Genomic DNA, 25,546 nt, shown 5'->3' with positions numbered 1-25,546 from the left:
GTTAACAAATAATTTCACATTTGAACAAGTATTTAATTTTTAACTTCAATATATGTGCATATAATTCATTTTAAAAAACAAACCTAAACCTGCAAATATGATTCAACTACTTTTTCTGTGTAGATTGATACTATATTGGAGGATTATACCAGGTGGTTCCAGTTGTCTGTACCTCAAACAATGAGTTAAGACTTTTCTGTATGTTGGATTGCCTCTTAACTGTAATTTAATTTTTAGTGTCCTATGATGCTATTTTAGTAGGAATTTTAATCTTGGTTTTATTTTTTAAAGATTTTCTTGTAATTTTCTGATGAGTTTAGTTACTTTCAGACTAACACAGAACATAGTGGGGCACAGAACAAATTAATAACTGAGTTAACAGATATACAGAGTTATGTGCACATAGGCCATGGAAGACAGGAAAAAAGCAGAGGCTAGCAGAGCAAAAAATGGTATGAATGACTTCTATTCCTGCTGAAAGGGGAGGGAATTTTCTCTCAAACTATATACAGGTGAAGATATCACTGGGAAATTGCTTGAAATTCTACAATGAAAAGCTGAAGATATTTACTGGTTCCTGTACTTTTTCAGACAGCTCTATCCAATCTTTGTATTTTCATCCTCTCAGGTTCCCCTTCGTCCTTTTCTGGTTTCTGATTTCTCTTTTTTCACCCCTAATCTTTTTTCTTTATTTCCTCAATATTTTCCTCAATAATTTCCTTATTTTCTAGCACCACACTTGAACACAAGAACTGCAGACACCCAGAATGTCCTCTCCTTTTCTGCTAGAGATGGTCCATGGGGAATGATGGACAAGTGCCTTACAGGACCATAAGCAATTTTGCAGTTTTGAATGAGAATATGTGCTTAAAAAATTAAAATACTGATGAATGTAACAGCTATCTTCTGATATAACTTAGGAAAACCGCCCAGAACAACAAGCAGGCCAAAATTAGTAAAACTCTCTTTCAGCAAAAGTCATGTGCTCACTCTCTAGCTTTGGAGTACAATGAGCTAACAATTGGCTAACATTGGTTAGCCAATAATGTTCTGGATTTAAAATTTTAAAAACTGAACACAACAAGTAACTTGAGGTACTGAAATACCACAAATATACATAGAATAGGTTACCAGTTTATTGAAACTAGATTTGAAAAAAAAAAATTGGTTTCAGGCAGAAACCTGAAAAATTTAGTGAAATTCAGTAATTGAAAAGGTTTTTTTGATGTTTTGGGGGTGGTTATTTTTTTGTTTGATAGTTCCTCAATAAAATTTCCTGTGTGGTCACACACACCACTGTAGCAGTGGATCAGCAAAGAGCACTGAGGAACCTCCCAAGATATTTGATGCTTGGCATAGGGTAGCTGCTATTTTTCTGAGTTTTCAAGTGTCTCCAACTGAGTGCCGTCGAAGCACAGCAAAAGCAAATGCTGGAAGGTATTTAAGACATACATACCACTGTGCTCTAGCTTGCCATGAACACCTTTCACAATCCCAAAACGAGATGCAATAGTAGCATAACACCTCTCAACTTCATTCAGTTTCTTATGATGCTCCTCTTTTGCTGTTAAGTGCATCTGCAATTTTTGATCCTGTTAGGAACATAAATGAAGCACCCATTTAATGACAGTAAGTAGCTCTCCAGTTGCTTTTGAATATAACAGCATAAATGCAAAATCATTCCCAGAATCTTTCAGTTGTCTATTTCATATCTAATGACCTTTCCCATCTCCAAATAGCAGGAAGACAGACAGAATCATCATGATAATCAAAGGATTTGAGCATCTGACATTTGAGGAGAGGCTGAGGGACCTGTGACAGCTCAGCCTGGAGAGGAGCTGATAAATGTGTATGTACCAGGGGAGGTGTGTGTGTGAAAGGAATAAAGAAACCACAGCCAGACTTCTTTTAGTGGTGCTCACTGACACAAAGTGAAAGACTAGAAATTTCACTTAAACTTGAGGGGAAAGACATTGTAAAGGTGGGCAAACATTGGAAAAGATTGCACAGGCATGCTACAGCATCTGTCTAAGGAGATACTAAAAATCAACAGCCATGGCTCTGTGACACTGGCTCCACTGACCCTGCTCTGAGCCACCTCAAGAGGCTCCTGACAGTTTCATCCATTCCAGTCCTGGGCTTGTAAAAAATGACACAGTCAAGGGCAATTAGGAGAGAGTTTGTGTATTTGACACACCTAAATAAAAGAATTTCAACACACTTGCTAAAAATCAGAAGTGCATCAACTACTTCTAGAGTAGAGGTGACTTTGATTTGGACGAGTGAGATTAATGCAGATTAACACCCCATGCTTCCCAGAAAAATATAAATAACCTTGCGGTGAGTAATTCTTATTTCCTCAGTTTCAATTAACTGGTCTAATATCTTGAAATACGATGAAATCACTTTGTGTATCTGTAGGGGAAGTTTCTGACAACTTTTGTAAGCATCTAACACTTTATTTTACTTCTATTCACATGTTGGCCTAAGTAATACCACAAAGAAACCCATGTGGTAATTAAGTACAATATATTTAATGAATTTTACCAATCTCTCTCATTTTGTGGAAACTGTTCAGAGACAATTTTTTTGTTATCCTTTTAACAGTAAGATTTTTGTGTTCTTCTTTATAGTGTATTTTTGTTAACAGTTTTGTAGGTACTATTTGGTGAATTTTAAAATTAATTTTTCTACAGAGAATGAGGTAAGTTAATTCCTCAGAAAGGATAAACATTTGTTTAGATATCTAATCTATTTCTAATCTACAGAGCAACACAGCAATTAAAATGAACTGGGCCAAATTCATTCCTGTGTGTAAATTCAAGTTACACCAGGATGCCTCTGGCCCAGTCTGCTTGGCTTTGGCAAGGCTCCATTTCCACACAGTAACAAATGCAATACATGTCCAGGCATCAGAGGATAATAAAAGCTGATAGTAATCAAATGAAATGACCACCATAAGACTAGCAAAACAGGATATACAATACAAATTTCTCATGTTTTATAAGGTATGAAATTAAACACACTACAGCAAATGGAAAGTCATAATGGAAGCACTGGTAAAGAAACCACCACTTACAGAAATCACTGCGAGGAATGTAGGTTGAAAATGTTCTTATACTTTCTGTTCTTCCTAATCATAAATTAACTGCTGAAGATCTGTGCTTAACTAATGCCAGGAGGGGAATTTTCTAACAAAAACATTAAAAGGAAAGATTTTCTTTGTTTTTCTTGGTCATTCCCTCAGGTATATTTATTCTAAGAGATCGATGAGCAGGGAGACAGCCCTAATTTGAGACTTGAACAGCTTGTGGCAAGATCTGAGGGGTTTTTTAGTTTTTAATATGGATTTTTTCTTAGTGTTATCCAATTCCTTTCTTTAGTCAGCAAGATAGTGTTAGTCCCTCCTCCTCTCTCAAAAGTTGAAATATGCTTTGCTACTTCACGGGGCTCTTTCCAGGGAAAAAAGGAACTGGCCTGTTCTAGCTGCAAGAGTTTTATTAAGAGCTTAACACTTGCCTAAATATGATTTTTGATGGCAGGCTGCTCTCCAGGCTTAATGCACAGAGAAATAAAAGCCTGAGTATGTGATTCGTCTCCTCCCAGTGAAAAGGCTGTAAAACATTCTTCCATAGAAGCCAATCAAGAAACACCAGGAGACACTGCAGCATAGGGAGTGGATGACCCTGGAGCTGGAGTGAGACCCACAGAATCTTGGTTCTTCTTCCTCATGTCTGATACTGCAAAAACAGGAATTATTGCCCTGCCCTCCACCAGTAATAAAGATAAGCTGGGATGGGGAGTGGAATTGATTGTGGCCATATGGCTTGTTGAGGCACAATGATTTCTTGGTGGAACTGGACCCAAGAAATAGCTCAGGGTCAAGTGGGTGACTGGAGAAACACAAAGAGGGAATGGCTCATATCTCAAAGATATTCTAGAAATGGAGTCACGAGTCAGAGGTACTCAGTGAAGCAGAAGGTGGTAACTGGGAGGTGAAAGTGTCAGAGAAACAAAGGGGATGTAATGGCATGGAGACCAAAGGCAAGATCACATGAAAATTATGCAAAGAGCTACCAACTGTAGAGCTTCAAATGGGAATTTTTTTCACAACAGTTCCTCCAGTTCTCACCATTTTTCTACTTAAAAATAAGTAGATACTTAATAATAATTGGGTTGAATTTATACTGTATCACTGCCTTCTCACTGTGTTTTTAAACAACATAGTATGATTACAGGCAAACTCCTAAAAGATGCAGAAAGGGAACAAAAACATCCTATCTTAGATTATTATGAATAAACCAACTTTTTTTTTTGCAGTAATTTCTTTTCCACTCATTTGATAACTATACCCGTATTAGAAAACTAAATGGTGGCAGGGAAGTTCTCAGGAAAAGCCTGTACTGTTGTTAAAATATCCCTGACACATTTTGGCCTGTGCCAAGTAGGACTCACCTGACTGTGCCAGCAGCTCCTGGGCACGGTTCAGGTGGGAACACAGTTCCCTGTCTGCTGGGAACAATGTGGGTTATCTGGATCTAAATTCCCTCTTTTCTGTGGTGGGGTTTAACCTAGACCATCTGACTGCAGCTTCACTCAATGGTTTCACATCCATTTAGTTTCCAATAAAAACAGTAAGGGAAGACAAGAACAGATGCCACGTGCAGAGAGTCCTGGCATTCTCCAGTGTATGGTCTGTCAGGAAACCAACACCTGACCATTTTCCTCCAGTTACTTCCTAATTTCAGCAGCAAGAAAACAAATACAATCCAGAGGTCACATACAAGTGTGTTCTATCAACTGAATTGGCTTTGTAGTAATCCCTCCTGACTGCATGAGTGCTACTGTCCATATGCAGTGAGGTGCAAAACAACTGCACTGCATGCAATAATCAATTCTTTAATTGGGGGGGAAGACAATAATAAAGACAAACAAATAATAAAACACAAAAAAATTCTTTGTTTGTCTCTATACTATCTTTAAGTACGAAACAAAATCTTCCACTATTTCAAAATTATAGCATATATGGTAAGAATTATATTATATCATATATGGTAATAATCAGCACTACCATTTTTGCATAAACTTAACTGGACAGCATGTTAAAACATGGTGCTCATGTCAAGTATTAACATGGTATATACCATTCTAAAAGAATAGAACTAAAGCAGAAAAACAGAATAAAAAGCTACATCAGTAAGGCACGCCCAGTCCCCAGCACACACAGAAGCTCCTTCACTGATTGGCAGGGTTTCTAAGGTGCCAGATGTAAACTGAGCAGCACATCTGCTTACTCTCAAAACACACACCAGAGAACGAGATAATCTGTCTTTAACAAAATTGAAATGGGTCTCAGATAAATGATTGGTTCAGAATTTCATCCATTTGATTTTTAAACACTTTGCCATCGGTGATGACCAAGAGTCTACATGGGCAGCTACTCCTTTGATCCCTTGAATGTGCCACTTATTTCAGTGCAACCACTCAGGGAGTAAAGTTGGTAGAATTTGACCTGGTCTAAAACTGCATTAGCCCACTACTGCAAAAGATTACAGGAAAAAAATCACTTTTGTTTACCTTGTGGGGTATTTTGTTTCCATCATTTCATATCAGAGCATTTTCCCTAAATAAGTCCCAACTGTGCATGGGGGGACTGTTTAGTGCCACATGCAAAAGAGGATTTCCAGCATCTTGTCCCACTCAGTAGCATTTTAGATTACCCTACTCTGTATCAAAGCAAATGTTTTCAAAATATTCAAAGGATCCATTAATGAAAAGTTAATGAATATAAAAAATATCTTCCTTTAAAGCAGCGTAGATGCATTTCCAGCTTAAAGAAAAGGTGTTGTCCTTTAAATATTCTAACTCAGATGGAAGACTGAGCTTGTAAGTTATGAAAGAAAGATAATATGTAAAATGACCTAGATGCAAGTCCAGTTATTCCGTATATTTTCAACACATTTTTAGATCAGCTGCATTTTAGGAATAAATACAAGTTAAAAGTGAAGTAAGACAAAACACATTTTATGTTGCCTTTGATCTTTAACTTGTAGCCTTATCTCCCAGGTCAGAGGGCACATTATTCAATTTCACCATATTTTGTGTAAAACCACTGTAGCGTTGAAGATGACTTTCAGTACAAATGTCATGGTACTTAAAGCTAAACTGGACTCTAGTTTTTTGAGCTTCTTAATTAAAATCACAGTTTGTAATGGTCTGACAATATTATCTTTATTCTTTCCAGTTGAGCAGCAGCAGAATTTTCACAGCATTTATTCAATCAAGCCTAGCAATGTTTCTGTGGCTCACTCTTTCACTTCCTAAAACAGACAACAGGGTTCAGAGCCACTATGCTGTCACTCTGGGTAAATTTATTCCCTGTGTCAAAGGGAGTGAGCTGCACTGGATGAAATCTAAACTGTTCAGGGAAACTGATGTTAAGAACTAATTCTGAGGAGTAAAAAAAGAGTGAGAAGAAAACCACCAGTTTTTCTTAAAAACAAAACCAAGAACTTCTAGGAATTCTCTACTACTTTTTGATATATTATGCCAGATCTGTCAGAGTAATAAAATTACATTATTTAAATGACAGTCTATTAAAAAAGCTTTAATCTATAAAGAGAGCAAATGTACCAATTTTACTTTAATTCAGTGAGAAAAAAATACCACATGCTGAACAGTAAATATCACACAATAAAAATCTAAAACCATTGCATTTGTAAGATTTTCAGATTTCAAGCTGATACCTCTTTGTGTTACTTGTAATAATTATCATATATCATTTAAGTATTAAAGCCAGTTAGTAGTGGATTATACCCCAAGCATACTCTTTTCATTAAAGCTCTTCCTTCTTTTTGCACTTTCATTATTTTCTTACCATTTCATTCAGTTTCTTTTGTAAAGTGTATTTTGAAATCTGTAAAACAACAGAGAGTTATTCATTAAATGGTATTTACGTTTTTTCTGACAACAACCTGCATAATTAAGTATTACTGTACCAATTATTTAATTGCATTTGTTATTAATCCATCCAATATAGTAATGGTGGTTTTGAATTACTAATGGCACAATTTCATGTATTATTAGATGCACTTTACTTCATAATGTTACTTCAATATTTAAATTATGTAAAATCACTTCACACTGATTTGTTACTAGAGGAGTTTTGAAAAAGTGCATGAATCCTTGTGTTTTCTGACAGGCATCATAAAAAAACGTGCAATGGGACCACAGTCTGTAAACTAGACCCTGAGAAATAAATAGAGAAGAAGATAAAGATAGAAATGAAAGTATTCCCTCAACTCCTACAGGAATAGAAGTGTGCTCCCTATTGGAAAAAACAACAAAAATATCTTAGTAGGTATTCTAAATAGTAGCATATAAAGATATAATGCAACAATCTCACATGCTTTAATAATATAAGGCTGCCATTAGAAGATATTAACACTACCTAATACCCCACTGACAGAGTATTTTGATTTGCATCCAAAAAAAAAAACCCTAAGGTATTGTCAAAGAACCCAGAGTGTACAAATGTTATACAGAAAATATTATTTCTAGGAAAAAAACCTAGAGAAAAATCATTTTAAGGTAGGGTTCTGACTCTACAGATAAGAATACAGAACTGAATTAAAAATTCTTCCCTCTTGTATTGGGCTCATTTCCAAACAATCTCCCTGTGAGCACACTGTGACCTCCTGCTTCCTCAAGCCACAGCAGAATTTCCTAGATCTGAACTGTACTGTGACAGAAATGCTTGATCTGTGAGCACTCAATATTTAAGATTATTTTTTTTTTAATTTGTGGTTTGTCTTACAAAAGAAAGGCCAGTAGGATCTTTCATTACTCTTGCTGTCCACATATTATGTTCAGCAGACCATGGAGGGATGGATATTCTACATCATCTGTGCTATGCCAAGGTTTGAGCAAGGCAACAAAATCCTTACAGCTATTGCTCAGAAGGCCAGCCATGAGAATCAATTTCTTGTGCTCCTAAAATACAGTGTTAAGTAACTGACAAAACAAACAGTCTGCTACAAAGTAAATGTATTCCATTATAAGAGAATGTGAAGTTTCAAAATCATAGTAATAATCCATTATAGCCATTTTGTTTCCAACAGAATTATTATTCCACTCAGTTATGGGTAGAAAAATAATTAGTTCCTGGTAACACCTGAAATCTGGCAATGCATTACAATGCTACTGATCCATTTTCTATGTATTTGCCTTGGTCTTAAGCCATGGATCAAGTGTGAGTACAGAAACCTCCCAGTGAAACAGAGGAATCCACTGAAAAACACAGGGAGCACTGCAAGGTGGAGGCCCAGGGTGAATACTTAGTTCTGTTTAGGAGCCCAAAACCAGGGATTCCAGACAGGTGTGGAGTAAGAAAACAAGAATGTGAAGGAAGAGGAAGACAGTGGAAATGAAAAGAAAGCACATTTTACACACTGTTTGGACTTTTGAGTCATCTTCTGGAGGAAAAGAACATTAGCTGGAAGGTTAACTCAAAGTAGTAGTGAGTGACACTGAAGACTGGAACAGAAACTCAGTGTTACAAAGTGAGGTGTCCTAGGAAGATTAAACAATTAGGCCTTAAAGATCCTCTCAAAACCACAATTTTCTTACTAGGGAAAAACTAAAACCAAAACTCCTGCATTCAAAAACATTATTTTACAAAAGCAATACTTTACCTGTAAGGCTTTTAATGTTTCTTTCAGTCCATCAATTTCTTTTTCTTTTGTTTCTACAGCAAGTTGGTATTTTCCCTTTCAACAAAAGCTGTACTTCAGGATTTGGGCAGAGTAAATGCATTTACAATAAGAATGTATCAAAAAGAATGTTACAAAAATAGTATTACTCCGCTACAACAGAACAATTCATTGGTGAATAATTCAGCTAAATCATTTTAAAATGCAGAAAAATATTGCTATAAAAAGAAAAGTGAAAACATGATAGAGTATCTTCACCACTTCTGACTATTCATCAAGTCTTAAAATTGGCTGTTCTGGGAGAGACAAGCCTGACAAAGGCAGAACTAATACATTATTTAGAACAAAGACAGTAAATTTTAAAACAAAAGGTATCAGGTAAATCCATTTTTTATCTGCAGGATCTTCATAGAAACAACCTGCTCATTTTTCTCAGTCCACAAAGAGTGAACTGTAAGCAGCTATTGCTAGAGACAGTAAATACATGCAAGTACATTTAATATGTATATATATATATATGTATGCATATATATATATACATATACAAGCATATGTGTGTGTGTGAATGCATACATAGACAAACATGAGAAAGCCAAAGGACTTCAGTAGAATTAAATCTGGTAAAAATCACTGGCTGCAGCCAATCCAATACAGACCAGAATCTAAATACCAGAGAATATGTCAGAAAACACAAAGATATCCATTCAACCACCCCTGCATGTTCCAGTCTTTTCCAATACAGTGCTGACTGTGCAATCCTCCAAAACCACCCTGATCACTCATAGTACATATCATCTAAATTGATGCAAAAATTGGTTTTTCAACTCTATCCCAAGATTAATTTACTCTTTCAGTTACTTTGGTATTAAGTACAGAAAGTACTATTCGATTCAATGGAAATAGAAGTAAAAATTAAACAGCATAAAATTTAATTCTGAATCTATCATTGAAAATAAAAATCAGAGAGTAATAAGTGGGTATGTGTGGACAAATTAATTGTCTTAATGAGAAAAAATTCCAAACTCCCAAACAAGAAAATTACTCAAGCACAAAATATAAAATAAATAGCAATAAATAGCAATGCAGCAAACAATAAAGTTTATTTTTTATATACTTTCAAGCCATTTAACCAGTTTGCAAATTTCTATGTCAGTTCTTATGCCACATCCAGCATATTCACTTGCTCCAAACCACTGGGAAATTTAAATGAAACAACAGAGGCAGACATCCACTGACTTCACTATTTAAAACAGGTTCATTGTAGACCAAATGTAAATCCTTCATTCAGAGGAGGAACTGGGCAATCAGCCTGGTATAAAAACTTATGTAGCTAACAAAATCCACATCAATTCAGGCTAAAATTTATCTTATTTCAGTTTAGGTCAAGTACCTTCAGAAACCTTCAGTACCTTTAGTTCAGCTAAATCAATAAAATCCCTATTAAATTCTGATTTCTCTAAGGCAGCTAGAAATGTTATTTTTTAGTACTACTTGTAAAGGCCAATTTTCCCAATTTATCCTAACCCTCTAGAATAAAGTAAATTTTGTATAAATGCAATATGGAACTATCAAAGAACACTCTTTCCTCAACTGATTTTTAGCATAAGCAGTGACTCTTCACAGGTCTATAAATAAAAAAAACAGAAATACAAAAGTTACAAAGACATTTCTTTTGCAAAGGCCATCGCAAAAAACATAATGTAATTGCAATATACTTAGTTTATACTCAGGATATGTTTAGTATGTTTTATATCATTATCATTTGCTTACGCTCTTCTTTGGATGACAAACAACAAATAATTTAGAATACCTTTTCTTCTTCCATGGCGAACATCCTTGCCTGTAACTTGGTTGTCAGTCACATAAAAAAACCAAAACAAAAAAATCAGAACAGCACATGGCAATAATTTTATTCATGCAATTCAACAAGACAATATAGTTAAATTAACCTGCAGAGTATAATTCCTGGGGTTTTCTACCTATAGGAACTGTAGAACTCTACCGTTCCACAAGGAGAACTCTGTGAATCTCCAATTATTTATTCAAGAGAGAAACCTAATTGCTTGTCAGTTTCTTTTTTGTGTGACACGATTGTGATGCAGTATTAATGACAAATTCTTCATCACCATGGGCAACAGTTTCAGCTCCTATGAACATTCTCTGCAAGGTCTCTCAGCTCTTGTGTTTGCTCACTGTAATATGGAGAATAAAACACAAGAGTGAAACACACTTTTAAATGTTGGGCAGGATAATTTGTGTGGCAGATCTTTTACCATGGTTTATGAATCTACCCTGGCAGAGGTCATGCTAAATTAGAGGGGAAAAGCCAAACAAAGCAAAACAGAATGAGGAAAGTGTTAGAAGAAGCATTATCTTCTCTAGGAGGTTTTTGAAATATAAAAATGAAAAATGCCAGGAGGAGGGGCATCTGGCAAGAACTACAAACACAAGCATAATGGTGTGGCCAGAAGAAAGGAAATGAGCTCTGTCCTGAGCTGTATATTCTAACATTTTATATGCAATAGAAAAATATTTTCATACCAGCTGATAACTTGCTATGATGCCACTGTATTTTAAAATCCCACAGTCAAAGCCAAAGGCTTTATTTTGTTACCTGTTTTTTAAAAGCGGCCATAGCTTCTTTGTTTTGTTGTTGCAGCGTGTCGGTCTGATGCTGCAGAGTTTCCTGCTCATGTGAAAAAACAACAGCATGAGTAAAGTATTATCTGAGAGCAAATTATATATCAAGTATTCCAAGAAAAGGCTGACTTATTGCGATATTTATTTAACAATAAATATGTAATATTTATTGTTAAATATTTCTAGAATGATACAATTGACTAAAAAACCCCGAAGACTAAACAAAAATGCATTTTTTAACTGGTAATTGTCTTTTTGGTAACAGCTTCTCTTTCACTCTTAACAGGTAACAATTCTCCCCTCTGGAATACAGACCTTTGACTAGGATGTCTGTGAGCAACTCCTACCCATCCCATCAGCCTGCAGAAACAACCCACATCCACTGCCAGCTCAAGGCAGAACCTTGATGCTGGTCCAGGTAGTTACAACAGAATTTTAATGGCCATTAAAAATAGAATCCCATTGAAAACTAACTATCTGTTATTCTGTTTATAGTTAGATTTTAGTCATTTAACAAGCTACTTGAAAGAGCTGAAGGAAGCCAGAAATAACTAAGTATAAGGCAATAGTATGAGGTTCTTATCACCCTCCAGCCTGGCTTTACTCTCATCCGTAAAAACAAGAAAATTAGTGAGGATGTACTTTTTTTGTATTATTATTTCATATTATAATCTCATAGGCTAATACTCCACTCTGCAAGATGGAAATCTCCAAGATCTTTAAGCATCATGCTTCTTTATAAGATACTTCACCTTTACCATGAAGGTATGCATGGAAGACCAGGTTTTTCAGTTCTAAACACTGAAATATTAGGTAAAAGTAGTTGAAAGGCTCTGTCCCTGAACAGCTATCTCAAAATACAGATGAGTGTTTAGCTTAGAAAATATTAGTGAGTAGCAGGAAACACACTAATCCACTAATGACTTCACAAAAATAAATATAAATTGAGATTATTAAAAAGAATGAATGGGAGAAAATAATTTGAAAATCTGTTTCACACACAAGGAGTCAAATTTCTTCTTCTGCCTTAATAAAAATTGAGTTTTTAAACAAAGTCCCTTCCAAAATTGCTGTTTTCTCCAGCAAGCTGGTGTTGCTTTCACATTGTACAAGCAAGAACCTGAACAAAAGAGCCTTTTGCCAGAGACAAGAATCCAAGGAGATAAGGTGTTCCATATCCATTTACTTAACTCATCATGCGTAGAGGAAGCTTTGGTTTGTGTGCAACAAACAATGCACAGTACATAACTGAATGTTCAGAAGCACACAGAAGTCCTGAGAAATGTTTTCCTGGGGTTGCCCCTCAGCCCTGTGTCCAAGGACAGGTTCTCCAGGGGGTGACAGGCATGTGAAGTAGCAAGGCAGGAAAGTACTGCAGGCACAAAAAATCAACTACTCCCACTGCAGTACTCCTGCTCACCACAGGAATAAGATTTTATATCCACAGTGCTGCCAAATTAAGATGGCACTACAAAATACAGGAATTCAAGTCAATAGCATGGAATAAATTATGTAGGTATAAGTCTGGTTTCATTAAACAATCATCCTTTATATAACTTTATCATAGATGTAATGGAAAAAAACCCAATGCTGAACTCTTTATAACATACTACTTTCTTGTACTGTATATTCAAGTGAGGTATTTTATTTTCAAAAAGACAGGGCAGTGTCTACAAATATTCATTTTCTAACAAGCCTCACACACAGACTATCAGATAAAATGCTTCTATTATCAGATGAATGATAATAAAATAATAAAATTATTCTATTATCTCTGTCAGAAATTCAGGCTTGGAAGAAGTTTTCCATATATACCATGTATGTGTGATGCAGTAAGACTGAAGAAAAAAGCAGAGGGTTGTTTTAAATATGAAAAAAATCAGTTTTGATATTGTAGTATTATAATGGATGACTATACCCACTAGATTTAAAGGAATATATTCTCCAGTTATTCTGTCTTCCCTGCTTGAGTGTATTTTTTTCAAGAGTAGCCACAGTATATTTATAAAATGTAGATAAGTTGTAATATTGTAATATGACTTAGCTTCATTTCAAAATAGTTAGCTAAATTTTAGGTAAAATAAAATGAATGACAGGAATGTTGACTGGAACAGAAATCCATGAAGGAAATGGTAAAACAGAACCTTTGATAAACCACAGGAAGATGTCTACTTATTGAACTACTGCTGTGGTCAGTATGATTCTGCATTCAGAAACAACCAGGTCACAAATTCAATTTAAATGTCATACTTAGAATTTCCATCTTACTGGAGTCTCTAGGATTGGAAATTCGTATTAGCTTGTTCCTTTGAAGGTCCAGAAAATTTGCTCACATGAAGTTCTCAAAATCTACCACTCATTGATCAGCTTTGCCATGTGCCAATGCTTAAGTGCAAAGCACAGGAACAGAGTTCACCTCACTACCTGTAAGTCCCATCCTTTTATGAGTGGTACATTAAATTGCTGTTAAGGTCTTAGAATGGGTGGGAATCCTCCCTTTTGAACCCAGAATACTAAGCACTGCAAAGCTAGGTTAAGAAAAGCAAAGAAGGGTTACAAATTGAAAGCACTCTTGCTTTTACAAATAGAAAATGTTTCCTGTTTCTGTGTGCACATATATATCTTTCAAGAAAGAAAAGCACAGAGTTAGGATTATTAATTTAAGATGGTTAGGATGAACTCCAAGATGAAATAGCCTTCCTTTACAACTAAGATGTTAAATATCCCAAGATCAAGGATAGAGCTGAAATTATTGTTTTTTCTGGGGTTGTAAAATATACGGAGTGAAGCCTTTTATCTTGTGCCCTAGTGACAGGGGTCATGGGTTTGATTGTATTAAAGAAGGGAATGCATTTCCTAGCAAAGCATAACCTCAGGAGCCCTAACTCTGAGAAGAATGTCAGACTTATGTTGCTGAATACTTCATTCTCAACATTTAAAAGTTGACAGACTACCTCTGAGTATGGATAACATACAAGTTCACGTTCAAAATAACTTTCTGGGAAAATCTCCACTTCCAGAAATTGCAAGTGAAGTTGGTTGCTGCACTGATATTTGCACTTGCCAAAGCCAAGCATAGAACAGAGAAGCTGCTACACAGCTTCCCCCACACTCACGTGTCAACGTGCCTCAGATTCAGCCAAATATCTTCCTGCTTCAGTATTTCCATCTCTTTTGACTGAAGATTGCCAAGTCATGCCAAATATTATTACATTTTCTTGTTAAAAACATTGCTAAGCTGGGCACAATCCAAATCAAAATAAAAGCTACAGATGTTCATGACTAAATAATAAGCTACTGGCTAGAACATTCTACTACTGAAATAAAAATAGCTCTATAAAGAGGAATTGTAACAAATCACAATTTACGTTAACACATTAAAATTAAATCTCAGCAGCTAAAACACTGAAAGCACGCAGGAAAGTTACCTTCTGCCATTCAAGTTCCTGTTTCTCTATAACAATTTTGTTTATTTGGTCTTCATAATTATTTTCTGTTTCCTAGTTAAAAACAAATATTAAAAAAAGTCAAAACACTGAAATGAAGAGAAATTCAGTGAGATGCAAAAGTGCTTCAAGAATCCCTTGTAGTCAATGATACAGATAATTATAATTAATGACTCAGAAAATTCGGGGCATCTTAAATATTCAGCTCAAAGCATCTGAATCTTTATTCTTTGTGACATCTCCTAGGACAGCTGAAAAGTTTTTGTCAGTGGTTACTTCTGTTATTATGGAAAAAGAGATATATTTATCATTATCTTCTGTGCCAAGAAGCCTTCTGACCTACCAAAAGAAACTGAAACAGAATCATTGGTAATCAACACATTTCTGATAAGATGAGCTACCATAAAATCTGAGAAGACCATTACTAAAGTCCAAAGTTTCTCCCATCATCCACAGGGAGGTGTTACAGATCCTTGTTCTTGTCAGAAGCACTTGTGTCAAGAATCCAACTATTACTTTTGATAACAAATGAGAGTTACCTTCTGATAATCACAGTTGCTAAATACTTTGGCATTTTCCTGAAACACTCTGGTATTAAAGTTAATTTTTCCCAACAGAAATCAGCTTCCCTTTGGAGTCCAATTTTTATGAGCACTGGCCTTCCTTCACAAATCCAGTACTCAAAAAAAAGGAAGAACAAAAGGTTTCCTTATGAACAGTCACAACTTCCTGCAAGAACAATATTCAGGTTTTTGATGCATGTCATAAGCAACTCAGCACTGTCCTGTTTTTTGCACACAGTCAAAATAATGAATATCCTCCAAGGACCTGGAGAGCTGCACTAATGTGCCACTGAACTTCCAAAGGCTGCTCTCCCACTTTGCTCTGCACACTGATAGCCAGCTTGGGAAAGCCACCACTTTAAGGTAAGCCTGACTTCTCTTTGATGAATCCTTGCATGAATAACATTTACTGAGGTCCAGCAAGGGCCAAGCTCACTGTATGAGGGTAAAAGAATACCCTCAGTACTTGAACTGTGCATTTTGATATATTATGCACCAATTTTATGCTGTTTTTAAGTTCAACTTCACTATAGTTTAAATCTCGCCATCTTAATTGTTGGAAAAATTTAAGTACTCTTGAAGCGACTCACTCCTCAGAAATTGGTTAGAACCTTTAGGAAACAGTCACAACTTGGGAAAAAAAGGCCATGGATCTCTCTCTAATAAAAAATAAAAGACATCAAAAGGTTAATTCTCTTAACACTGGGGTTTAAGTACAATTCTAATGATATGCAATACCATGAACGCTATTATTTGCCATGAGACTAAAAAGATCCCAGCTCTGGATGAAGCAACACCTTTCCTGACACACAGAAAGAACAAATGGAGGCTCTTTCTCCTTCCCAAGTGAAGAAGATTACACAAAATTTTTTGGCTATAAAATACACTGCAATTCTTTCTGAAGCCCAACATGAGTAAGGGTTCCAAGTTTCTGATTCAAGGATATTTACAACACTTCAACAATTGATGCAAAACAGTTTTGCAGATTTTGCAACCCTTTCTCACTTAGTACAGTATTTGATTCATAGTCCCACTACTTATCAACAGAAACAAAAAAGCAAATATGTCCCAAGTGATTCAAAATAGTTTTTTGACATTGACATCTTTTATAGGGTTTTAGGGTCAAAACTGACTTTCTTGATTAGCAGATAGTTTACAGGCACACGTGTGTAGAGAAGCACACTTCTTTCCACAGGAGGCCACTCCCAAGCATTTCAAGATTCTTGCAGAGATTCTAAATATATGCCTCAGCTGTCAAGTGAATTTTACATACAAAATACTGAATAGGCATTTAAAACTAAAATCTGTCTCACAGAGAACCAGAGAAAAGTCCTTTAGCTTTTGCTTCTCTGATATATACTGGTAGAATACAGATGGAGAAGAAACTGAAAGATTTCATAGGACTTATGGTTAAAAAAAAAAGAGAACTTAAAAGATTATCAGGGATTCCCAGTTCTGCTTTAACAAACAGTGATGCATTGCTGCAATGATTTTTTTTTTTCTGGTACTATTCTATAAGTACTTAAGGAAAATACATCCCCTAATTTCCCATGAGTGACAAAACCAAATGAGACTGGCTTGAAGCTTTTAAAAAGCTGTGATCCTCAATCCTTTCTGTTATTAAGCAACAAATGCTATGAAAATGATATATTATTAGCAAAAGTCTTTCTCAAAATGGTAAGAAAATGGCCTTAAATTCCATTTTAAGTGAGCCCTTTGCTGTGAACACCTAAGAGGATAAGAAGCAAAGTTGTAAGTGAACAACACTCCTCCAACTTACTCCCAAATTATAAAGGTGTCTCTGGAATCTATCAAAAATGTGCATGTATGTAACTATGGCTGAGAAAATAAACATCATAAATACTTAAACTGAGAATGACAATTACATGATAAAAATGTTCTCACATGAAATCGCCAACAGTTATAAACCTTATCCATCATTTTTACATCTTCCAAAGGACATTTATAGTTTACCCATTTTGAATTGAAAGCTTCTAAAACTTGTGTGAAGCACTTTTTTCTTTTTTTTAGAAGTTCTATCAGCTGTTTAATAAGACAAAAATGTTTTTGTTATACTTAGGAGAACAATATTGTATGTAACTCTGATAAGGGATCAAATACCCACCAAACCTTAAAAGTGTTCATTTTTTATTAGATGCCTTAGGACTACATGGATTTAAGTGTTTTTATAAAAAAAGACTACCATAACAATAAAGGAGGAGTAATTTGATGGTTTATTTACTCGTTATAACCTTTAGAAAGTGTCAAGCCTTCTTTAAAGTGTTTGCTTCAGGCTGTAGTTTTACAAGATGGGCTGTGGATTGGTCAAGCCCCCTCGATTTTGACCCTGAACAGATTTAGGAACAGAGTACAGCTGGCTCATGTCCAAGCAGCCAAAACTGCTGCTAGGTACTTTTATTATCTTTTTTAAACTTACAGTCTCCCTCCTACAAAATTGCACATCCAATTTTCATGCAGGTCAAACAGTACTCAGAGAAACTACAATTTCTGATTCTTTCATACTATCATTGGAAATTCCTTCATGAATGAAGCAGACCAGTACAATTTTTAGTAGATCTCATGGATATTGTTCTTAAGTTTTGTTTCCAGGACAAATGTTAAAAGGAGAGAAGATATTTATAGAAGCATTATTCTACCTTTAGTTTCCGATAAAACATGGTTGGATTTTCATAGTTATGACAGTTAATAAAAAATAATTGTAACCTGTATTTGGAATCTCTTCTCAAAAAACTTTCCATTTTTCAGATGCAGAGACACAAAAATTTGTACCAACCACTATTTTTCCTTGTCTTTGACTCCACTGCAGAGGTTACAATTACTCTATATTTAATCTCTGCTATCAAATTATAATCCTGGAAAGGTCTGCATTGATACTTAGAACAGTCTCCAACTGCAAGTAATCAGTTTCTAATCAAAAGCCACATTATTCACAAACAGAGAAATTATGATCTAATACACTGCTTGCTGACTCAGACAACAATATCAAGGATGTCACATTCATGAGATCTGAAATTCAGTGCTGTTTATTCTCTTAAATCCACATACTTACTTTTTTTCCCAATACTGTCCTTGTGTCATTTTACTAAAAAAAATCCCTAATTTACACTTAGGGATGAAATCCAGTTAAAAGGCTGTTAGGAAGAAAAGGCACTCAGTTGACTACAGAGCAAGACTGACAGACATGGAAGTAAGTGAAGGGGATATCCAGCACAAAGGGGTCAGTGGTCAGTGCTGGATGAGTGAGAAAGCTAAACTGGAAGAAACAGAAGACATTCCAGCTATTGGAGTCTGAAGTAATCCCTGTGGGGCAGGGGAAAGAGAAATACAATTTTTGTGGCTTTTAATTACTTACATATTCATATTATGTCAATTCCTATGGAGATCAAAAACCCTGTGAATAGCCAAAGGAACAAAGTGAAGCTGCATCAAGTATAATCATTTAAGCAATTAATCTTTAGAACAAATTTGCACAGCTATCAAGGATTGGGATTTCCTCTGGAAGATGGAACTGATGAACAGTCCCTTACTCTGAGCAACTCTTCTACACAATTTTTGAGAGTTTACCTACAATATCATGACATTGAGTAAGGATTGCAACAAATCTCTCAAAATATTTTCATATTTAAGAGTTTGCTTTTTATTAGCTTCACACGGATAATTTCATCCACAAATTTATTAATCTGAATTTGTACTGCAGCTTAACCAACCATTCCAGACACTTTATTAACTCAAAATACACAACAGGTCCTGTACCAAAGAGTCTCCTGTTGAAGTGACAAGCAAGACCAATAATGGGAAGAAAAACAGAAGCAAAGAGAGGTAAAATAATCTCATCTGAGGCGAAACCAGAGGTCAAAGACAAATATTTGAGAGTAAAATCCATGGCACTGGCTCTAGCGCCTCCCTCAGGTTATCAGTCTACTGAACCTCACAAGCAACCTGGGAAGGAAGTGGAAGCAATAGTAAGAAACCTGCAGAATTTTCACTTTCACTCCACTTTCTGATGGAGCAGATGACACAGATTTTGTGTTTCATTCATGGCCATGGAAAAATCAGCATGTTAGTGCAAGACAAGCACTGTAATTCTCTGAGTTATCCCTGTATTTTGGTTTATTCACTACCTTTCTCTCAGGGCTGATTAAAAATTTACAAAGTAAGCTGACATTGACTGAATTCGTAAGAAAATCATAGCTAAAATGAGGAGAGGGTTTTTTAGGGGTATTCTAAAGCAAAAACATCCATCCAAAATTCTACTTTAAAAGATAAAAATGAATGCCACTAGGCATAAGCCACATTACTCAATAACTCTTGCATCTTCAGAATACTTATGTTTTATATTCCAAGCTTCAAACATACTAAGCAAGTAGCCCTGAACTATCAAAACCAATCAAAAATGCATTCAAGGACACTCCAAGATTTCAATTTGGCTGTCTGTAAAATGCTTAGTTTTTAACCTAAATTTCAAACTAAACAGGTAAATACATATGTATGTATGTAGTTTTTGAGGGTAAAGAAAACCACAGCTATTTTACAAACTTAGCACCATGTCTTAACTGTGAAACTGGCTCTTAGCATTTGCATTAATTTTGAAACTAAGAATCATTTCAAGGCAAAAAATTACTCACCCTGCTGAGACAACTTTTACAAAATCACAGCCACAAACTCTTGTAGCATAGCAGACACAAAGCAGGCATAAAAACCCAACGGGAAATGCCAAAAGATGAAATCCCATGGCATTCTATGAACAATTTAGGCTCTGAGCAAGTGCATTGAAAAGTGCTACCATTGAGTTAACCATATAAATTCAGCTAAGCAGTCTTCTAAAGAAAAGGATACTCTGATATATTAACAATAATAAAAATTCTTCTTATTACAGCTATTTTTAGATATAATAATATATTGAATAATAAAGTTAAATTATTCAGTTTTTACTTTTAATACTAAAATAGTTTGACTAGACTAAACACTACCACTGAAACATAAGTCTGGGGATCACACCATGGGGGCATTAACAGTACTACACCAAGAAAGTACCTTCATGCAGCCCTTCTCTCTTCTTTTTTCTTTTTAATGGCAGTCATTCTTTTGTTTATGGCTTTTAAAGAGAGGATTATAGCATTTCACTTAGATCAAAATAAGCATAAATCAAGCATGTCACCAATACTAATATATTAAAACTAATAATACACATCTTTTGAACAGGTCAAATGCATCAGATGAAGAAAAAAATACACTTTAGGTCTTTCAATACACATAACAGCTCAGAAAGCCTAAGGGGAGAAATAGACAGAAATGTTTACATACACACAACTGAAAAAGTAACCACAGAAAAATACAAGTGACAAATTAACTACAAGAAAAAACAGCTGCCTTTACCAGCACAGAAGCAATTTTACCTTGGTACTACTACAAGATCATTTCAAAAACAAAACACCCCCAGCCCTAATACTCAATACACTATTTATTGTAGGGATCTAGCTCTATAGTTTAGCAATGTCAAACTGGTGAAATAAAGTGGTTTTAATCTAGCTTTTTGCCCACAGAGGTAATTCTGAAAAACACAAGTTAACAGCCAAAATCACCACTTTTCTGGCAAATGGCAAATCAATTATGAAAAAAGAAAGACTTGGGGACTTGGAAAACACTTGGATTCCTTCTTTTCATTTTGCATCAAACACTGCTCTTAAAGAGAAGAATTATAATGGAAGACAACAATTTAATGTAGTTTTAATCAACTGATAATCAACTCTAGCAACTTCTTATGTTGTTACAGAAAAACCAAATTCATTCCCATACAACCCTGTTGCCTTTGTGCTGTCGACAGGAAAATCTGTAACACACCCAATACCTAAACCCATTATATTTTTAAACAAAACCCTGGTTGGTGAATCACTTAAAATACAGCATGAGGTTAACCACACTTATGCAGCATTTTCTAGGATCACCTACAGAGAGACAGAAATAAGACAAAGAAAGACCAAACCCAATATAAAGAAATTTACCCTTCTGATACGCAGCTCTTCTATTGCCTCCAATAAACTTGTTTTAAAGTCTAACAGTCGAATGGAAAGTAAAGTCTCTGATGGACTTGGAAGAGCAGATTCAAGTGCCTGTGCTTTCAAGTCTTCCTCCATTCTTTGAGCTCCTTTCTGCAAAATAAAGACAGGCATTTCCTCTCCAGTTTATCTGTAAGAGAATACTCAAACTGCAAAACCTTCAAATATGGAGGCAGAATCTTTTTGCAAGAGTAAAACTACTACTTATAGTATCTATGTAATTAACAATATTTTTATTTTAAAGTAATGTGCACTACTGTAGAAAAAAGCAAACAGATTTATCAGTAATTCACAATATTCCTTCGCTTCTCCTCTGTATTTATTTGGCTTGGTTTTGGTTTTAAGCAAAAACTTTGATGAGCAGACAGAAGTAGTAGAGGTTTTTTTTCCCAGAGTTACTGCCCTGCACTGACATGAAGGTGCTGCAACACACACATCATGCCATGAAAAAGTTGCTGCCTACATTCAAGATCACAAGACAGGCCCAATTTTAAAAGAGATCCTTGGTCTGAAATCAGGGATTTAAGGTAATGCTTGCAGTCTCTGCATCTGAATTTTATCAAGGTGTCTTTCTCATTCTCTTCCTACAAATCCTATATCAAAATGTTGTATTCTGAGCCAGCTGCATCAACTGCTGTCAAGCAGAGTTACACAAACAGGAGCCCCAGGTGCCTCTGTAAGGACAAAGCAAGTCTGTTAGAGACACCAGAGGTGACCACAACACTCAGCATTTTATTCACAAAAACGTAACAACTGCAGCTATTTCCCCTGTTTTTCCCAGATGGTATTTTTTAATCCTTGAGACTGAATTGTCAGCAGTGCACTAGAACACCCGATGCTCTCCCTGCCAGACACACCCCTTGTGTTTCTGCACCAAGAATTACAGAGGCAGGGGCAGAGCACAGGAGTTATGGCTGACCTGGCTGCTGCCACAGAACCCTTAGGAAGGAATTCCTGCAGGAAGAGCAGAGACCTGGTCTGTATCATGGGGCCATAACAACTACAAATCAGGGCTCACCACTTTTTCTTCTGTTGTCTAAATAAAACTCTAACATAGATCACATTTAAGCTGCTTGGTCATGGATAATAGATTGACTCCTTGTTTAGCTGCCCCACCACGAAAGTTACTCTGTTAGTAAAGCAATGGTTTTGCTAAAACCAAAACAATCAGGCTCATTTTTGTCTTTCATTTTAAAACATATGACTAATACTGAACTGTTCAATATGAAGTATATAAATTCTTTTGTCAGTGTCAAAATATGTATGTTAGAAGGACTTCTGAAGAGGCAGCAAATAAAGCCTGAATAAGAACCATGTACAAACATGTAGCACTTCAGGCAACAAATCTGTTGTGTCAATGTGCCAACATGAATCAGGCATCGTGCAGGCAATTTGCAGACGTTGTAGACTGAAGCTGTTTGGATTTTTTTAAAAGCAATACATTAGGATAAAAAACCTACTATTTTTACTTTAGCCTAAGAACTTAGAATAAAATAAATCCGACTCTCCTAAAAGCACATTAAAAAATTTTGTTTCTTTCACTCAAGTTTTCAAAATTGTTTTCTTACTGATACATGCTGTACCACTACATGAAGAACTACCACAAACGTTTGATATCAAGTATTGGAAGATGACCATAACTACAAATCTAATAAAAATGCCAATATTATGCACAATAAACTAAGCACAGAGCCATTTGATTTCACTGCTCATCATGCTAAGGGTAGGATTTTTACAAACAAATGTTAAAACATGGTCTAATTATATTGCTGTTAGCTGATGTTCCAGGCTTGGAGTTGGTGAAATCCTAGAGTGATGAACTTTTACAAGACTGTGCTGTTATCAAATGAAGAAGTTGGTAGCCTGTGTTAATAAGGGATAAACTTGGTTCAGAAAAAGGATTCACCCTACAAGGACAGGAGCACTTGATGAAGTGCACTTCTGTTAGGAAATTGTTCCTATTCAGGCCAACCAGCAGAAGAGTGTACATTAACTGATACACACTGGGGCTTGTGATTTTCCTTCCCATTACAGAAGCAACCTGAGAATTATCTTCCCAAGGGGATACTTTCAAACCAATGCTGTACTCCAAGGAACAGAAGCAAAGGGGCCTGAGGCATGCAGAGCTTTCTCTCAGCTCAGTGATCTCAGCAGGAGCTCTTGACGAACAAGACTTTCCCTCCCTAATGCGGTGGTGAGAGGGGATAAACGCTCCGCGAGTGAAGCTCATTGAGTCCTCACCCAGCCCTTCACGCTGACAGCGCTGTTTCCTCACGGGCAATTTGCACTCTGGCTGCTTTGCCGGGACTGCCACAAAACGCTCCGCAGCTGCTGCTGCTGAAAGCTGCGAGGGGCAGGGGGGGTACACACACTCCTCCTGCCCTCCCCGGGGCTCCCCTGCGGTCCCTTCCACCTCCGAGCGCTCAAAAAACTCAGCACCTGCCAGCGAGTTTACACTGTGCCTGCCTAGAACAAAAATATACAAAATGTAATAATAAAGTTTGAAAAGAATTTAAATTATCCTTCCTATTAATAAAATACCTACTTTTGATATTACACATTAATACAACAATCCAGAACTACCGTAAAGATACAGGATAAATAATAAATGCCCTTCACCACAGAAAATACAAAAAAAAAATCTTGTATCAAATCAAAGGAATTTCCAAATAATAGTAACTGGTATTTGTCAGAATACCTATAAAATAATTTTTAAAATATCTAAACCATACATGGATAACATTTTAAAAGTGAAAGACTAAAGTTTCTATTTTGAAGTATTTACTACATTTGCTTTCCTATTACTCATTTTACATTTAACAAAATAAGGACAAAAATTACTTTTTAAAAAGCACATTAAAAAATCAATTTTAACATAATTTTAAGTGCCATAAAGGGCTTTATATCTTTGAAAAGCACTTATTAAAAATTACATCTTAAATACCCTACACTAGAAAGTAAGTTAGCCTATAAGCCTGATAGGGGTCAGGGTAATAACACAGAATGAACAAATTACACTGTCATTCCACTTAAATTATTTAAGTTATTTAATTTGACCTGTAGATAGTCTCTTGTCTTCTCATCATGCCTGACTTTTAAGTGGGAGGTCTTCATTCATGATGATCCTTTAATGGAAGCAAAGCTTTCTCCATTTAACCCATGGTGTTATCAATCATGTACAGGGATAAATGAGGCTGTAAGATTTTGCCAGTATCACAAATGACACTGTGACCTGAGGCCAACATCTTTATTTGCTTCTCCAGTGATTCACTTCAGCAGATATTAACCAATTTTATAATCCATGAAAGGCAAAATTAAAGGACACCATCCATAAAACAGAATAATTCCTATCAGCAACAAAGTGATGTCTGTATTATCTTATAAATTATATGGCCATACAGTGTGGTAATGTAATGAAGTAAAGATGGTAATAATCAAATGCCTAGGGCAAATGCTAATATGCATTTAATCACACAGCATGAAGCCATTTGTCACTACAGTTGAATGCATGTGTACATAAAATACATGAGTCACGTCCTTATTGTTATAGTATAACAGCATCAATTTCACACTATCACTTTAGCACAATAACAACTGCAGGCTTTGATATTAACTCAAACACTCAAACGCCAGCAGTGCGACCGAGAGCAATAGCTTACAAAAACTGCCTGGAAATACCTTCCCCCTGCTCTCTAACTTAACACATTCCAACAGGGCATGTGGGCACCATTTGATAGTATTTCTCTACAAAACCCCCTTCAGGTACGCTTTTGCAACACTTTCTTTTTAGAAACAGGGTGATTTATGGCATTTCGGTATAGGCTGGCCCAGTTTTTGAGATTGTTTCTACCTTAATAAATAAAAATTGATTTTATTTGTTTGTTTATCGGTACTTATCTACACACAGGGAGACAAAACATCTGCTCCAACATAACCTAAGGTGTTTGCAAATGCTGCCTCCAGAAAAATTACACTGAAGCATAAGTATGAAATTCTGTGCTTGATGAAACTGAGGAATGAAAATAATAATAGACAAAGTTCACCTGTTTAATTCTAATAACTTCTTATTAAAAACTTCTTATGGCCATAAAAAGATGACTATCCCCACC

At 35.7% G+C, this 25,546-nt stretch overlaps 1 protein-coding gene across 1 annotated transcript in view; it reads right to left on the bottom strand.

Annotated features, from left to right (window-relative positions):
- CCDC73 (coiled-coil domain containing 73) overlaps window positions 1-21,518 on the bottom strand; it is a 48,081-nt gene extending 26,563 nt beyond the window's left edge. Inside the window, exons 1-7 of the mRNA XM_066552421.1 lie at window positions 21,384-21,518; window positions 14,780-14,851; window positions 11,326-11,397; window positions 10,522-10,557; window positions 8,694-8,768; window positions 6,878-6,916; window positions 1,457-1,592 (exon numbers count right to left, since the gene is read on the bottom strand). Of these exons, the coding sequence (XP_066408518.1) occupies window positions 1,457-1,592; window positions 6,878-6,916; window positions 8,694-8,768; window positions 10,522-10,557; window positions 11,326-11,397; window positions 14,780-14,851; window positions 21,384-21,515 (562 nt within the window). The 5' untranslated portion in view covers window positions 21,516-21,518. The remainder of the gene's footprint in view (window positions 1-1,456; window positions 1,593-6,877; window positions 6,917-8,693; window positions 8,769-10,521; window positions 10,558-11,325; window positions 11,398-14,779; window positions 14,852-21,383) is intronic.
- Between the last annotated feature and the right edge of the window lie 4,028 nt (window positions 21,519-25,546).

This window comes from Molothrus aeneus, chromosome 6, assembly GCF_037042795.1.
Source record: "Molothrus aeneus isolate 106 chromosome 6, BPBGC_Maene_1.0, whole genome shotgun sequence".
Lineage (NCBI taxonomy): Eukaryota > Metazoa > Chordata > Aves > Passeriformes > Icteridae > Molothrus > Molothrus aeneus.
Note: the sequence above shows the minus strand (reverse complement) of the source record. Positions and strands in the feature narration are given on the sequence as shown.